At 48.8% G+C, this 18,343-nt stretch overlaps 1 protein-coding gene across 1 annotated transcript in view; it reads left to right on the top strand.

Annotated features, from left to right (window-relative positions):
* Positions 1-17,581, top strand: part of LOC132445689 (multiple PDZ domain protein) — a 62,085-nt gene extending 44,504 nt beyond the window's left edge. The window contains 17 exon segments of the mRNA XM_060035803.1: positions 100-191; positions 824-911; positions 2,807-2,890; positions 3,184-3,279; positions 3,362-3,436; positions 3,937-4,177; positions 4,443-4,588; positions 6,063-6,146; positions 7,537-7,730; positions 8,792-8,806; positions 11,022-11,169; positions 11,844-12,006; positions 12,975-13,138; positions 14,583-14,687; positions 15,348-15,442; positions 15,890-16,013; positions 16,408-17,581. Coding sequence (XP_059891786.1) covers positions 100-191; positions 824-911; positions 2,807-2,890; positions 3,184-3,279; positions 3,362-3,436; positions 3,937-4,177; positions 4,443-4,588; positions 6,063-6,146; positions 7,537-7,730; positions 8,792-8,806; positions 11,022-11,169; positions 11,844-12,006; positions 12,975-13,138; positions 14,583-14,687; positions 15,348-15,442; positions 15,890-16,013; positions 16,408-16,554 — 2,061 coding nt within the window. The 3' untranslated portion in view covers positions 16,555-17,581.
* Positions 17,582-18,343: the final 762 nt, after the last annotated feature.

Raw genomic sequence — 18,343 nt, 5'->3', positions numbered from 1 at the left:
TTTTTTACCAACCAATGTTTTTGAAGTGCTTGTCTTTTGAAGGGTTGCCATTTAAACTACTAATAACGAGGTATCTTCACATATGTTGTACTTTTCCAGATCAATGGGCAGAAGCTGCACGGCCACAGCCACCAGAACGCGTCTTCCATCATCAAGAGCTCACCTTCTAAAGTCAAGATCATTTTTGTCAGGTAGCTTTCATTCTTTTGTTTGGTTTCTAAAAACGACTGCCCCCACCGCCTTGATCACATAAGCCCCCCGAACTTCTGATTAATTTAAATGCACTGATGACGTAATAGTACACGTGAACGCCTGTCATACCGTTTTCAACCCACTAGAGAGCGCTGTTACTGAGAAAACAAAGACGAGTTTGAACAAACTTACAGTTATAGCCTGTGATGACAGTAAACAAACACAAATGCCCTTGCTTGTTCACGTTATCTAAATGACTTGCACTGTGAACACTGATGCTCATCTTCCAATATACCCCCACCCCCCTTTCAACACACAACATTTAAACTGAATGGCTTGAGTGGGGGGTGTTAGGAACCGTTGGCTCAATGGGATCTCACTCCCTTGACCCTTTGCTTAACATGAAAGCCCCTTTCAGACACACACACACACACACACACACACACACACACACACACACACACACACACACACACACACACACACACACACACACACACACACACACACACACACACACACACACACACACACACACACACACACACACACAGGGCCCCTGAGAGGGCCGGGTTTGGACAGAGGAATGGGTGGTTAATGTGAGTTATGACGCCCTCTCTTTGGCCCTCAGGAACACCGGGGCCCTGGGCCAGATGGCCGTGGGGCCGGTGGGTGCGGGCCTAGAGGTGGGGTGCCCCCAGGAGCAGCCCCCCGTCGAGGTAAGAGACCCCCCGGACTGGCTGGGAGTAGTTAAAGAAAATATTGTAGCGTATTTAGTAGTTTTGCTTTTAGTAGTATTGAGGGGTTTTATTTTTCAAACATTTTCTAAACATGCTTTACTTTTTTTATAAATGTATTATTATTATTATTATCATTATTAGGGATTGATGGCGATTGCCCACTCAGCTCAGGCCAGCACCACACAAACCACTGGATCAGTGACAGTGGATCTGGTATCACTTTGTGCAGACGTGTGTGTGTGTGTGTGTGTGTGTGTGTGTGTGTGTGTGTGTGTGTGTGTGTGTGTGTGTGTCTGGGGGGGTAAATCACATGGTCGATCGCTCTATGTAGGGCGCGGGCCGTCGATCGAGACCCCATGTGACCTCGCCCAGCCGTACCAGGTCACCCCCTCGAGGGACAGGTCGTGGTGTCCCTAAACCAGTCACAACACGCTGGCACAGACAGGAAAGACTAAACAACACAATGTACCATGACGTCAACAGAGCTGGGTGGCGCATGTAGAGAGACCCTGGTTGTCATGGTCACAGGGCCAGGCTAATGCCCGATCTATATGGTCGCCTGACAATGCTAATGATAGCATTAGCCTCATCAGTGCTAATGTTAATTAGTGCTAATATTGATGGGTGAGAGGGAGTGATCAAAGAGAGACAAACATCGGTTGAAGTTTCAGCTGTGAAGCATCCAGTGGAGTGTTCTTCTGTTGTAGTTGTTACGGTAAAGAAGGACTGCAGCTCGGAAAGTAAGGGTTAAGGTAGGGTCTTCTTCAAAAGGAAGGGTAGGCGATTTGTTTTCATTTTTGGACACTGCGACAGCAATCAATAACTCGAATGCTCCGACAAATGAATTCAAATAATCGAGCACTCTCTGCACGTCACTCATTGCACGTGACCGGAGTCTTCCACAAAGCTAGGCAGCCCTGTTGCTAAAGCTAGCGAGCTAATTGCATGTTTTGGGGGCGTGGCTTTGGTGGGGGGGGTCTGAAGGGAGGGGTAGGATTTCTTCGGTTGGTTACTTTCAAAATCAAGCATGCTTTGCTGGTTCCCTCCAAACCGCCAACCCTGGCGTTAACATTTCATTCGATTCCCTCCGTCGTCTTTAAACGGTTTGATTGATAGGGTGCCAAGGGGCGAACTAACACGCACCTATCATCAAGTATGAGCGGAGGAAAGAATGTGCTACCTCATGTAGCGATTTATAGGAAGACATTAGCTCCCTGAGAAATCTGCTCTAGCATGAAGTGGAATCCAAGGCAGTGGGGGGTGATTTGGTAATTCTTCTTGTCTAAGTTGAGCCTCTGGCAAGAGCAGGCGGTAGTGCCATGTTGTACAAGGTTGTAGTCGTTTTCTCTCCCTGTCGCAGGACGATGTAGGCCAGGGACTGGATGTGGGAGCAATCCCGCCAAGACAGAGTATAGTAGTCTGTGCATCAGCCACGGATATCCGCCGGCTGGGGTTTAATGACGACGAATCTATAATGCTCTTTACGTACCGAATCAAAGTTTGATAGATGTCGAGATTGAGAGAGATGGGAGAAAGAGAGAGAGAGATGATGGAGTTGTTTCCCCTAATTGTACGTTCCTCGGAGCCGCAAACCTGAAAAGTCCTTTTTTCCGACTCGCTCAAAAGTTTTGAAGATGTAAAAGTTATCTAGGAGTAAGACTCTGGGCTCCAACTCGGCTGGCTGTCAGGTTGAGGTTTAACTTCACTCAGACTGACAACAAAGGGGAAAAAAAAACGAGGAAAGGAGTCAGATTTGAACCCCCTCCTCCTCCCTTCACCACCACATACACACACCCCCATCTAACCCAAATTCATTTTTTAGCGTTAGCTCCTTGATGCCAGCGTCTCTCTCTCTCTCTTTCTCCCCGTCACAGTTTGAATCGAGCTCCCCGTGTGAGGCTGAGAGAGATGAGGCCGACAAGGAGGAACACGACCCACACCATATCGTACAACACAAGGTTTGCAACGCGCACACACGCACACAGACGTACACACTTGACTTGACTTTTGGAATAGAGTGATCTCAAGCTCTATGGGAAACCAAAAGATAGTGATGTTGTGTAATCTTCAATAGAAACGAACTTACCAGAAACTTAGAACGGTCTGCAGGACTATGCATGTATAGAGACACATAACGCATCCTAACACAAAACGCATACAAAAAAATAATAAAGAAGCATACTTTCTAGTGTGTTCGGTTGAGGTCAGTTTATCCAAAAGTTAGAATTTTTTGTTTCCACTTTGAAAACAGGACGACGGCGAGCTAGGCATCACCTTCCTGGACGGGGACACCTCGCAGGGGGTGGAGGTTCAGAGCATATCGGAGATGCAGGGACACACGGCGAAGGTGAGCGCTAGCATGCGGCTACGACAGCCCGCTTTAGCCGTTAGCACGCTAACGCTTCTCGCGCTGCTTTTATCACGTACAGGAGGGTTGCATGAAACCGGGGGATAAACTGTTGACAGTGAACGGTGAATCTGTGCTGGGCTACTCCCTAGAGAAGGTAGAGTATGCGGAGGACAAACAAAAACCCGTCCCGTAGCAGTAGTGGATATAGTGGTACTTCAGAAATAGCTGTGGATTTCCCCATTGGATTAAAATACAGGCGTGCATATTGTGCATAGTGTACGAGTCTAATAATAGGACGTCGTTTTAACATTGTTACTAGCTCCTAGTTGAACATAATCTTTTAATGAAATTCATACATTGCTTTAAATAGTATTTAGTTAACACTATCGTGTGTTTTTTGAAGCTGCAATCAGCGCTTGTTGCTTGCCCTACTTCGTTGCGATGAAATTGTGTTTAGATTGACTGTCATGGTTCTCTGTTTGGCCAAAGCTACGGAGCTGAACGTTCAAGATCAACAAGACTCAATCAAAACCCAATCCAATCAAAACAAAAACTGCTGATTGCAGCTTTAAGTGTCATGACTAACACATTCTCACTCTCATTCTTTCAACTCCCTCGTTAATAATAACAAATAATTCACTCTCCGCTCCCCAGATCTACTCACTGCTGAGGAACACCACGGGGCCGGCCAAGATAACCTTCTGCTCGGACAAGAGCCTTCCTCCCTGCACCACCTCCTCGTCCTCGTCTTCGTCTTCCCTCTGCCCAACGGTGGACGCCTTGGTGAGCAGCCAGAGCCAGGGGGCGTCCATCGACGCGGGCCTCACCAGCTCTCCCAGCATGCCTTGCAGCAGCTTGGACTCCATCGACCAGGCGGAACCGGAACTCGTCAGCAGTGAGTGCAGTCGCCTCGGGTTGAGACAAACACCGACGTGGATGTGAAGGATGATGGAATTAGTTAACTTTATTGTATTTCAAGTTGAGTTAGTGTTGTTTAGTTATTATATAAATTGTCAATTAAACTTTCATTGCATCTTTAAAGTCGAGTTTAGAAAAATAGTTCGGTGATGTCTTTTGTCATCGTGACCATGACTAAACAACACAATCCGTCAAAAAATAACTATACTAGGATTTTTAAATAAAACCCATTCCCCTCTCAGGTCCGAGTCGCCCTTCGACCCCGAGCACCCTGACCTCTGACCCCGCGACCTGCCCCATCATCCCCGGCTGTGAGACCACCATCGACATCTCCAAGGGCCGGACGGGCCTCGGTCTCAGCATCGTCGGGGGCGTCGACACCCTGCTGGTAGGTCTCCACCACCCTCCTAAACAGCTTCCCAAATAAGTACTACTACCGAGAGATGATTTCCCTCCCATTTTTTTTTTCCATTGGACTTGGAGTGTGTTTGTTTGTTTGTTTGTTTGTTTGTTTGTTTGTTTGTTTGTTTGTTTGTTTGTTTGTTTGTTTGTTTGTTTGTTTGTTTGTTTGTTTGTTTGTTTGTTTGTTTGTTTGTTTGTTTGTTTGTTTGTTTGTTTGTTTGTTTGTTTGTTTGTTTGTGTGTGTGTGTGTGTGTCTTTTAGTCGGAGTGAGTAAGTGAGTGTGAGTCTGCCTGCGTCTGTTTGTGTGCGTGCGTGTGTCTGAGAGAGTGTGTGTGTGTCTCTGTTTGTCGGCGTGAGTTTGCGTTTGTGTGTCTCTGTGTGCATCCGTTGGTCTGTGTGTGTCTATGTCTGAGTGAGCGAGCGTGTGTTTCGGTTTGTCTGAGTGTGCAGTCACACTCGGTCTGAGACGCGTGCGCGTCCGTGGGCGCACGCACACCCCCCCCCCCCCCCCCCTCTTCCCCTCGACCCGGCTCCACCGAGCACCCCGACACCTCCGAGTGTTCCAAGCACACCGTGGAAGACGGCAGCAAGCCGTGCCACCCACCTGGAGCCCTACTGGGACGGTTCCACAACAACACACACACGGGGTCGCTCCGACACACACACACACACACACACACACACACAGCCCGCGGCAGGAAGAGGAATGCAGAGACGATGTTGTCAGAACCCCCCCCCTACCCCCCTTCACCGCCTGGTTCCCCCAGGTCTCTCCATTCTGTCGGCTCAGTCAGGCTTGGGGGGATAGTGGTGGCGATGGGGGGGGGGGGGGGGGGTTGTGGCGATGGGGGGGGGGCGCACTGCCTCTTTGTCTAGCCTGGGACACGGGAGACAATATCCAGCTTGGGAATGCGACCTCTGAACCCCGCGTGAACCTCGGGTGGTGGCGCCGTGGCTCCCAGTGGAAAAGTACGCGTGACGTAGGAGCGCGGTTGGACGCGCGGCCGGCGGGCGGGTGGTGTCACGGGGTGCACAGAGGCGGTGCGCTTTGATCACCGTGTGGGAAAAATTCGACACACACTCACAGAGGTGTGTTTAAATAGCCGCGCACCCACTCATTCTCTTTTAATGAATCACATCACACGAATCATCGCTTCACCATTTCTTCCTCCCGGCAGACATTATTCTTATTAAAACCTTTATCTTTCATAATCTTTCCTTTAAATCAAGGTCACTTTTGTCCCGAGTCATTTTTCTTGTCTTCTCCCTCTTCTTGAAGGCCATGATTATATCTTCTCACGCCTGCCTCAGGCAGACTTTTTGTCTCTTGTCCAAACCATTAACACACTCTCTCTCTCTCTCTCTCTCTCTCTCCCCCCCTCTCTCTCTACACCTCTCTCCTCCCCGCCTCCTCCCCTCCTCTCCCCCTCATTCTCCTTCTTCTCATTTTATCACCGCAGGGGGCCATCATTATCCACGAGGTTTACGAGGAGGGGGCGGCCTCCAAGGACGGCCGGCTGTGGGCAGGAGACCAGATACTGGAGGTGTGGTGTGAGGAACGCCGCGTGGCACCTTCTAGTCGCAGGAAGACCTCCAAAGCGCAATTGTGTTTTTAAAAAGGCAATGGCATCGTTCCCGGCGAACTTAGATGGAAAAAGAAAAAAAGGCCATCTCTCACTCTTGGTCTTGGCTAGCATTTGTTCTGGCAGGGTTAACGGCGTGTTAAAGTTTTATGGAGACCCCCACTGTGGACACTGTGTTTTAACGACGACTGGACGGCACAACTCTCTACAAGATAAATCTAAAGCGGCGGTTTGATTAAGAACTCCCACCGTTCATTAGAGACGGGGAGGTTGTCGCTAGAACTTCTCATGAGGTCAGAGGGGAATGTGAGCTGGCAGGAAGTGACCCGTTACGACACCGCGACAACGACCGCATTACTCCTTTCCTCATGTAGTACACATTCCTCAAATTCTGCACGTGACAAACGCGGAGATCACAAGAGCAGCGGCCAGACGAGTCGGGGTAGGGTTTCCAAAAACCGGCTTCAGACGGCCGAATCAAGGGACTGAAGTTTTGGGTTCGGCCTTTCGGTGACCTCTGGGCTTCAATAGGAGGCAGGGCAAGGATGTGGGGGAGGAAGGGTTTGGTATCAGTCAATGGAGAGGCATTCACCCACGCACACACACACACACACCCACACAGACCACCTTACGACTTAATTGCCCCTCGACTTCTATTCGCTGCTGGAGTGGAGCCACCAGGCCAGTGTTTGGCAACAAAGTCCCAGAGATGAAAAGCGTCAGCAGCAGGACCACTGTCTTCAGAGGGCCATTCTTGTCGCCACCCCCTCCCCGTCCCCAGCATCTATTGGAAAGAAAACAAGACGGCCATTGTTGTGTCCGAGAATGAAAAGGGATACCTTGGTGCTTTGTTATTGTGCTGACGTTTTCCCTGGGCCCAACACAGACCAGTGGAGGCGAGCAGCGATGGAAATGTATACATGGTGTCTGTAGCAAGGGGCTAATGAATTGGTTTATTCTGCGTCATGATGAGGCGATAAAGTGAAGTCCGCTCCTGGACTCAGAGGACAGAGTTCAAAGTTAATTTGTGGATTTTGTCATTTTTGTATCTCCTCTGTACCAATTTAAGAGTAAAATACAACTTATTTTAAAGAATAATATAAAAATTCTTAAAAAAAAAACACAGAAAAAGTAATTGTCCCTTTTGGCTTCTTATGTCAAGATATTACAAGCCAATGAAATATCTTCTTCACCTTCTTCTTCTTCTTCACCTTCTTCTTCACCATCTTCTTCTTCACCTTCTTCTTCTTCTTCTTCACCTTCTTCTTCTTCTTCTTCACCTTCCTCCTCTTCTTCACCTTCTTCTTCTTCACCTTCTCCCCCTCCTCTTCCCTCCTCCCCCCCCCTCCAGGTGAACGACATGGACCTGCGGGCGGCCAGCCACGACCAGGCCATCAGCGTGCTGCGCCAGACCCCCCAGCAGGTGAGGCTGCGGGTGTACCGGGACGAGGCCCAGTTCAAGGAGGAGGACCTGTGGGACACCTTCACCGTGGAGCTCCTGAAGAGCCCCGGCCAGGGCCTGGGCCTCAGCATCGTGGGAAGAAGGTGAGGGAAGCTTCAACGGGAATTTTCGGAATTCCCAGTTTTTCCGGAATTCCGGATTCCAGATTTTTCGGGATTCCAGAATCCCGAAAAATCGGTGCATTATTATTATTATCGTTGCCTGCGCTATCGAGTCGTGCCGAAAGAAAAGGAATGTGCCTCGAAATCTCTCTTTCGATAGTGGCATTTGAATTTCCACATTCTTTTGGGGAGAGATTTCAACTCCATGTAAATATTTCTCTCTTATCCGTGACGGATTGTGCTTGGTTTATCGAGATTGGGTTTTGTTCTCTGCGCCTTTCCCATTTTGTGTTGTCTTTGTGAAGCGCAGCTGCGTGCAGGCGTCCTTGACTATCGGCTGTTTGGCTGTGCTTTCAAAGGGGGCCACTTGGGAACAAAATACCACTTTATTTTACTCACTGGTACTGCCGCAGGTCGACAAATGCACAATCTGTCAGTTATCGGAATAACACACAGTCCTGCCCTTGTGATGTTCTGAGGGAATGAGAGGAATGTTTACAGTGGCAATACAAAGCTCGCACAATAGACCCGCATCGCCACTTCTAGCCTCCTTCACCTCCCTGCATCGCCACTTCAAGCCTATGTTTATAGCACACGGCTTTGCGTTATTCCCTTTAAATAGTCGTGTAGACGACGATGTGCGCACAGGTCTCCGTCGTCGGCGGAGACCTTCATAATTGCATAATAGAAATCATGCAATCTGTGACAACCTGGTTTGGTTATTGCCCTTTTGGTCATCTGAAAGGAATGCACCGCCCAATAAACGGAACAGCGAGGAGGACAATTAGTGGATTACCTTCCCTGCAGCAGATAGCCCTAAGTACTGTCTGGAAGCCTTGTACTAAAATCTAGTCACAATACTGAAGCTGCATGCACCACTAGCCTTTAAACTGGGGATAATTAGTCGACTGGATTTTGTTTCTGGCCGGTGCATACCTTATCCACTGCTAATGGCCCCGGTCGCTCTTTAATTTCCTCCTTCATCCTAACCTGTAGCCGTTTTAAAGTAACGTCTGGTCTTTCTCTCTCTCTCGTTAATGCAGATCACGGGAGTTAAGGTAAATGTTTCGCAACAGGCCTAAGGATGGTGTGTGTGTGTGTGCCGAGGTAGAAATTACAAAAACTGAGTGCGCCCACGGACGCGCACGCACTCAGACACACACAGACACACACCGAGTGTGACTACACACTCAGACAAACCGAATCTGTTCCACAGATTAACATTTCGTCTGCAGTGCCACGCAGGCGCACAAACACACACACACACACACGTGCACAAAGACACACGTGCCCAAGCACATACACGCAGACAAGCACACACACACGCCCGTACACGCGGACACACACAGGCGCTAAACATACACACACACACACGCACGTACAGCCACGTACACGCACGCACACGCACGCACACACACACGCACAAACACACACACACGCACGTACAGGCATGCACACGCAGACACACACAAGCACATGTTACATTCGTCCCACAACCCAGGTTTTGCATAACCTTAACAGCCAAACTCACGACCAGCCATGCATAACCTACTCAGAGTAGATTAGCAGAGGCTTGCATATGTTTTTGCGCTTGTTTTTCTGAACAAAATGGCCTTGAGGGCATTCCACTGCTGTCGCTCACAGGTGTGTGTGTGTGTGTGTGTGTGTGTGTGTGTGTGTGTGTGTGTGTGTGTGTGTGTGTGTGTGTGTGTGTGTGTGTGTGTGTGTGGTGTTGCATGGTGGTCCCCCTGACCCCCCAGGAAGAGCCAAAGGCCTCCCAAAGGCAAACCTCATGGATTTCGCAGCCAAGCAAACACACAACAAGCATGTACAAACATACAACCCTGTGTGTGTGTGTGTGTGTGTGTGTGTGTGTGTGTGTGTGTGTGTGTGTGTGTGTGTGTGTGTGTGTGTGTGTGTGTGTGTGTGTGTGTGTGTGTGTGTGTGTGTGTGTTACCTGCCCCCATGTGTCCCTGGTAAGATTTACGGTGCGCTATAAAATGTGTCTGTGCTTGCCAAGAAACAAAAAAATGCAATGAAAGAACATTTTTAATACTGCCTAGGCTAGCAGTAGCCTGTAAATAAAACTATCCAGGGAGCGCTATGGTTCTTCGGCGTACGCCCCCCTTCAACCAATAGGATGATGCCTAGCACACGTTGAATATATTGAAGCTAGCATCCATTCCCCTTCTCTCACGGCGGCCGTGCACAACGTTGTTCCGATGCGACTCGAGCATGGAGGGAAAAAGTACCCGAGTGGAAAAAAGAAATGACTGCAACAGAAAAATATGAAGAAGAATAACAAATAACTAAGCTGGAACGTGGCACTTAGCGGTCAGGGGATAGTCACAGCCAGGCTCCTGTGGTCGCGGTGTGCGTGCGCGTTGGTTTGTGTGTGCTTATGAGTGTCGTGTGTGCGTGGGTGTGTGCGTCAGTGCGCGTGTGTGTCCGTGCGTCAGCGCGTGTGTGTTCATGTGTGTGTGTGCGTGTGTGTGTGTGCTCGCCTCCAAACCCCACGTTTGTCCTAATCCACACGCGGCGATCGTCACTTCAGAAACTGCAGCGTCCGCACTTGTTAAAGATTGCAGATGAAATGAAGGAAAAACAAAAATCCCCCCCCCGTCACTTCAACATCCTCTCGTATGGACTTAAGGCACGCCAAAACGAAGATAAGGGGGGTGTTGAGAAATTATCTCTGTTTTTTTGTTTGTTTCTGTTAAGAGATGCTATCTCATGGCGCACAGGAGGCAAAATCGAGGCCACACAATTACAGGTGCCGGCCGCGAGACTGACAATTACTGGGACAACCGATGCTAGCGCTGAGATATACACTGTCAGGCCTTATCCCTTTATAGACGTGGTCGGTTTAAGCAGTACTCTATATGGTAATCGGAGCGTGCGCCGTGTGTGGAGAGGACAGATTCGGAACCGCAAACAAATGCTGTTTTCTGTGTTTGTTTAGGTAGAAACCTTTAAATAGGGCCCGCTCCAACCTGCTGCACTTCAGCGGTACCAAGTGGCTGCAATTGCTTTTTTCCGCTCACGAGTTTGTTTCCACGTTTGTGTTGGATTGTCGGGATGAATTAGCCAAATTGCCCTGGTTATATTTGACAAATTGACCGCAGGGATTCAGGTGCAAGCACCAATTCAAAGTAAAACCAAGGCATTTTCCTAACGGTAGAGAACGTGACTTCAGTTCTATCCTGCCGTCATATAACCCATTCTGTGTGTGTGCGTGCGTGTGCGTGTGTGTGCGTGTGTGTTTGTGTTCAGGAGTGACACAGGCGTGTTCGTGTCGGACATCGTCAGCGGGGGCCTGGTGGACAGCGACGGCCGTCTGATGCAGGGCGACCAGATCCTGTCCGTCAACGGCGAGGACGTGAGGTCCTCCACCCAGGAAGGGGTGGCAGCCATTCTGAAGGTACCCTACACCCCCACACACCCAGACCCCTGACCCTACCCCCAGGCCAGCTGACCGGACTCCACCGGCTAATCATGGGGGACGTTTAGGACACTTAGCAGACGCCTTTACGGTTCACGCACACATTCACACACCGACGCCGTGTGTCAGCCATGCAAGGGCGGAAGCAAGCGCGTTGGGAGCAGTCAGGGTGAGGAGCTTTGCTCAGGGACACCTCGACACTCTGGGGATCTAACTCGCAACCCACTCTCCGTCCTGAGCTAAGACGACCCCTGACCCCTTGGTGGGTGATGGGGAACACCGCAGAAGGGGAGGAGGGGTGCAATGGAAAATATTTGGCATAGTGATGTCTCACAATAACAACATTTTCTCATGAACTAAGTCGAGGAAAAATGATTTAATCCAAACGGTGGATTAAATATTGCCACACTGCCCTTGCCTCTACACGCTTTGGACTCTGTGAACCCTTTTAAAAAGAAACTTGACTATAATTTTCCGACCTGCTTCTCTATGTTTGGTTGCTTACGAGCATGTCTTTATTTCCTTACAGCTTGTGAGCGCCGTGTGACCGCTCTCTTTGAATCACACCCACTCGACTCACATAACCCACCGACCGACGATCGTTTTGAATTCCTCCGAAATGAAACCATCATGTGTGTCGTGTCCCCCCCCAGTGCTGCGTGGGGCCCATCGTCGTGGAGGTGGGCCGGTTCAAAGCGGGGCCCTTCCACTCCGAGAGGAGGCTGTCCCAGGGCAGTGGCCCCGTGGGGCTGGCCTCCTCTCCCAGCGACCCGGGGAGCCATGGCGACCTGGATAAACACGGCCGGAGTCAGGAATGTAAGTGCGACCGGCCTCGCAGGTCCCGGGCCCTGTGCAAACACACGGCGGAGCACAGTCGTCGCGGCCCGCCTCCTGATATTGATTCACGCATACCGGGGGAACAATGAGACTGCATCCGTTGTGACAGGGCGACAAACTGTTTTAACAAAAATAAATAAAATTGATCTAAAAAAACTTTTCTACATTTCTACATTTATATTCAGGGCATTAAGCTGGTCTGTGTGGCCGGTCTATAAATATCACCATCATCAGGCTAGGGGTCATGCCCACCTTTTCGACCACTGGTTTGTGGTTATTGAGGGCTTACGAGGCTGAAAGTGCACCGGTCACTGCTAGCCAGATGGCTAGTCTCCGTCATGACCCTGAAGCTCTGTTTGGAGTCTCCTGATTCTACAACCTTTACATTTACACTGAGGGCATTTTGACACTTTTACACAAAGCGACTTACAATGAGTAAATTTGTCTGAAGAAAGAGAAACAACTATATATCGCTGTCGGTACAGTAAGGTTGTTCATAGAACCAAGTGCCAAGCACTAACAGTTGTTAGGTTAACCCGTACCCTGTATACAACAAAGATAGCTGGGATAAGATGCTACACAATGCTAGTCATATTTTTAAGTGCAAGGTCGTACAACGTAAAATAAGTGCGTACATTAATTGCCCGGACGTACAACTTACAATAAGTGTACATTCAGTTCCAGGACGTACAACATACAAATAGTGTGTACATTCACTGCCAGGACGTACAAACATACAATAAAAGCGTACATTAAGTGCCAGGACGTACAAACACACAATAAGTGTGTACATTAAGTGCCAGGACGTACAACACACAATAAGTGCGTAAGAGAGGTGTGATGTACCAACGGGCCCTGTATAAAAAAATAAAGCATTTTATCGAAAGAATATTTACATTTACGATTTGGCTCTTAATTCTCCTTTATCCGACGTCTCCCCGTCTCAGCTCTGGACCAGCAGGAGGTCCGGGACGTGCAGTTCACCAAAGGGCCCTCCGACTCACTGGGCATCAGCATCGCGGGGGGCCTGGGCAGCCCCTTGGGGGACGTTCCCATCTTCATCGCCATGATGAACCCGGGGGGGCTCGCCGCCCAGACCCAGCAGCTCAAGGTGAGGAGCCGGTATGGGGTCGCATCCCACCTGGAAGGCTTGGTTCAGACAGGGGGTTTCCAACCAGTGGGTCTGGGACCATAAGTGGCAGCAGGGGACCAAAGAAAGGTAAAATATATCAATATATCAAATCTAAATTAGTTATATATGATCATTTCTTTGGTCTTTAACTAAGTCCCTCACAGTAGCGTGCAGATTTTATTTTCTTCACCTCCGCTGCTTTCGCCTAAGCCTTATTCTGGGCCTGGAAAAACCCTGAATTTTATCCTTGAAAAGTGCTTGAAATGTATTAGTACAAAAGAGTGGCAACCCTGTAAATAAATACGCATTCCTACAATACGCATTCCTACATGCCTTGCCTGTCAATTCAATCATTGGTATGTTTGAAGACTGACCAAGGAGATTACGGCATTGGCAAACTATATATAAAGAAATAAAAATCTCGCATTTTGTGGCATGGCATTGAGATTGTAGTGCTTATTTTACTGCGCTAAATATTTGGTGGGTTCAAAGGTCAAAAGGTGCCCCCACACAGGTGGATCTCGGAGCCCAAACGCTTGGGAACCAAACAGAACAAAAAAAGGCCAAGACGGATAATGAAATGCGAGCCACAACTATTTACTTGTTCCCACTCAGTTCAGTCCTGTGGGCCTCAGACTTAAAGGACAAGCGCGCCTACAGCCTCAACTGTTTTTCTAGCTCCTTCTGGTTAAAATGGAACCGAAAGCACAGACAATTGTTTCTCTGTGTGACGATGACGACAGGCCGAGAGGAGGAGAACAATAGCCCGAGAGACAACCGCGAGTAATAAATCTGTCACAGCCGTGACCAGAACATTGAGACTAGTATATAGAGAAGACTTGCTCCAGACGAACGGGGGAATAATCTGTTATGGCTCGTTCACACAGCCTCCTTTCACAAAACAAGACGGGAAAAAGGTCACTGAAAACGCAAGCAAGACAAACGCAAGCATGGTTTGCCTTTGTTTATTATCCTCTGTGTGAATACACAGATTACAGTGGTAGACCCCCCTCCCTCTATAATTTACATCATATTCTTCTGAAGCTTTTGTAACTTTTTGTAGGGGAATTAACCTGCTTCCTACAGCCCCTTTCTCAGTGAATTTCCAACACTCAAAAGGCCCATTTTCACTGTCTCTCCAACATCTTAAATACCGGGTGGTTTCGCCGGCCTAATGGATTCTTTCCACTGTTACAGCTCGACATTCCGGGTACTATTTTCCACCTAATACTCCCAAAAGTACCTCAGCCGGATAAACGACCACAGGTGCTGATATAAGAACAGTGCAGTCATTTCCTCCCCAATTATAGCTCCGAGCACTTGTATAGAAGCAAGAAGAAGGTGGTCAAGAAGTAAAAAGATGTCTGGCAGAACTCACGACACCGCTGACTAACGTTTCTCTCCGCTCCCGACCAAATCGAAGACGGGCGACCGGATCGTGAGCATCTGTGGAACGCCAGCGGACGGCATGACCCACGCACAGGCCGTGGCTCTGCTGAAGAGCGCCACGGGCACCATCGAGCTGCAGGTGTGTGCAGGCACGCACACATGCACCCAGACGCACAAGAAAGCATGCACGCGCGCCGCACACGCGTCAAGACGCACGCACACGCATGCACCCAGACGCACGTGCACCCTCGCCTCCGGATGCGCGCTCACCCAGGCCGACGTGCCCACGCTCACACACGCAGACACAACATGCCACCCACGTATCGTTGTTATAAATAAATCATGTATCTATAATCTTACTGATAACCAATGATCTCATCTGGGAACAGATGTGTGTGTGTGAGCGCGGGAAGTGAACCGCGAAGGCCTTGTCTACTGTAGACTTTGAATTGTACCATAAACCGGTTTAGCCGGCCAAGTTGCGCCGGCTTATCGTCCAGATAGCCGGGCTGCGTCGGGGTTTTGCATTGATCATACCGCCGGTGGAGCGACTGAACTAACCTGCAATCTTTGTGCCCCTCTGCATCTGTACGCATGTGTGTGGTTGTCTATGTGTTTGTCTGTATGCGTGTATGTGTCTCTACATGGTTGTGTGTCTATGCGTACGTGTGTGTTTGTTTGTGTATGTGTGTGTTTGCTGTGTTTGTATTTGTCTATAATGCGTGTGTCTGTTTGTGTGCATGTGTTTTGTCTATGTCTGATGCGTGTGTGCGCGTGCGTGCATATGTGTGTGTCCCAGGTGGTGTCGGGTGGTGACACCACAGTGACGGGTCCACCAGAGGCCCAGGCGGTGGAGGCTCTCACGCCCAGCTGCATCTTCCAGGACGACCTCAGGTAACTGCCGCTCACCAGCACACCATCCACCTCACTCCCCCTCTTGAGTCGTTAAATCGCTATTAGCCATTTATTTATTTAGCAGACGTTTTGTCCACGGTGACCAAACACGACAAACCTTCACTTAGATTAGATGCATGTCATGAAGTACTGAGTCGTGGTTTAGCGTCAGGATCAAACACCTCACTGATGTCCGAGTTAGCTTATCGTCTGATCTAGTCTCGTGATCTAGCGACCAAACACGACAAACTTTCACTCTCATTAGATGCATGTCATGAAGAAGTAAGAAGTGGTTCGGCATCAAGGACCAAATACCCTCATCGTCCACTGAGCGTATCGTCTGATCCACCTTATTGTCATTCCGACGTCAAGTATGCATACTGCCTCTACGACTAGACGGTCTTTATACCTCCGTCCGTTCTGACCACGCTGTCCGCTTGCGTGCAGCCCCCCGCAGTACAAGTCCATCACCCTGGACCGGGGACCCGACGGCTTGGGCTTCAGCATCGTGGGGGGCTACGGCAGCCCCCACGGAGACCTGCCCATCTACGTGAAGACCGTCTTCGGAAAGGTGAGCCGTAGAAAAGGTTTTGCTTTCACGATTTTTCCGACATCCGGACATCGTGCGTTTATTTATTCATCAGAGAACCCTTTTCATAAAATAAATGCTGTGTGTGTGTTTGTTTGTTTGTCTGCATGCGTGTACGTGTGAATGTCTGTCTTTTTGTGTGAATGTGTGTCCGTCTGTCTGCCCGTGTGTCTGTGTGCGTGTGTCTGCCTGTCTGTCTGCCCGTGTGTCTGTGTGCATGTGTGCTTGTCCGCCTGCGTGAATGTGTGTGTCCATCTGCTGCTGACATGTCTGTGTCTGTGTGTGTGCGTGAATGTGTTTGTGCGTCTGTCTGCGTGCCTGTCTGTCTGCCAACGTGTGTGTCTGCGGGCCCGTGTCTGACTGTCTGCGTGCCCAGGGCGCGGCGGCGGAGGACGGGCGTCTGAAGCGCGGGGACCAGATCATGGCGGTGAACGGCGTGACGCTGGAAGGCGTGACCCACGAGGAGGCCGTGGGCATCCTGAAGAAGACCAAGGGCACCGTCACCCTCACCGTGTTGTCGTAGAAACCGTCCCCGTCCCCGTAGCAACACCCGTGGACCACCACAACAGATGAACTCCTGGCGTATCATTAAATGTATGCATATTAAACCCACTGACCATGTGCACGCACGTCAGACACACACACACACGCACACACACACACACACACACACTCCCTTGTTGTAGCTTTATTTTATACAATACTTAAAACTATGAATCTCATTCACGGGAACGGCCACACACAGTCGTAGCCCAGCGTAGCTGAACCACACGGCGTCCGCAAATACTTAATATCCGAGTTAAACCGGATACACTCGTTCATACACACTCTGGGGACGGATTGGAGAGCAATAATTACGTGGGGTGTTTGGTAATAAAACACTAAAATGACATGGGGCTGCTTTGCGTTGAAGATAACGGTTATAAAACCGCAATATAAAAACCTTGGTTGTACCAATTGAGTTGCTTTGAATATAAAAGATGAATTGAGAAGTATTTAAACACTTGAGAGTCAATTAGTGATCATCATCTGTGTTGTTATTATTTCACTGTATCACTGTTCTGTCCTGGGGTGTGCGTAGCCACTGTTGATACATGTATAAACTGTTCTAACTCAATGGTAGATGCTGCTACAACTGCTGTTTAAAATGGGATCCGATACACAAAGTCGCCACATCGAGGGAGTGATCCCACCTCATCCACTGAAATCTAGCGCTGCTAAAGCAACCTTTACACGACAGTATTCTGTAAATATCTGAAGTCCCGTGAGCGCGTGTGCCTGGGCTGAATCATATCCAAGAGCACATTTATCCAGTATCCTTTGTGTCGTTGCTGTAGACCATTGAGGGCTACATTCCCGGGTGTATTATGATGAGCCAGAACTCAAAGACGTACTCGGTATAATTACGTACCGTCTGCTAGGTTTCACATCAATGAACTCGTTCTTCCGTTCGTATATCACTGAACGTCTGGTTTCTCTAGGCTCGGCACCGGGTACTACCGGATTCTGTTTCCTCGCTGTGAATTTAATAAAAGTGACCTTCAGACTCATGTTTTACTTGTGTGGTTAATTTTTTCATTGATGTTCGTATATAATTGTAATACGTTCGTATGAAGTTTATATTTTCCTCGCCATTCTATATCGAATATCGCTCTCGTCACTTACAAGCTTGGGTTGGTATTTGAGTATTTTATAATATATACACACATTAATTCATGTTTTTATCCAAACGTTGTCTAGCCTTTCTTTGACATTCAATAAAAGACAGAAATTGACCAACAGATGGGTATATCCATCATTTCCCTTTAACAGAGATTATAATAATAAGGGTTGCTTCTGTGCTTCTCTGAATGAAGGCAACACTCCCTCAGCTCAGTTCAGCACATCAATATGTGTGTCGACATCTGAACAGAAAAGTCATCGAACGCACGTACATTTTAAGCACAATATCCGTCTTCATTCACCGGAAGCAAACAATCTGCACTTTATGTCCTCGATGAGAAAAGCTATAATGCAGACAATAAAGCAATGTCAAACAATCAATTAATGTCAAAACCAACCGGATGGCCTGTCAAACATAAATGTTGACTGTGTGGAAGTCCATGTGAACTGCAAACACAGGCTGAGGGACTGAATAGGGCCTGTGTTGTCACTAGAGACGTGCATAATAAAGGTTGTGTCAGAAGGTACAACTGGGACATTGTGACTGACAGCCCTCATTAAAATTGCCCAAGAAACATGGAGAAGCAGAGTCGACTCAGGTTACCCTCTGACAACACTGGCGTGATGAACAGATTGTCCAACCTTTAAAA

This window comes from Gadus macrocephalus, chromosome 17 (assembly GCF_031168955.1).
Source record: "Gadus macrocephalus chromosome 17, ASM3116895v1".
Classification (NCBI taxonomy): domain Eukaryota; kingdom Metazoa; phylum Chordata; class Actinopteri; order Gadiformes; family Gadidae; genus Gadus; species Gadus macrocephalus.
The sequence above is the reverse complement of the archived record's forward strand: the minus strand, read 5'-3'. Positions and strand labels throughout refer to the sequence as shown.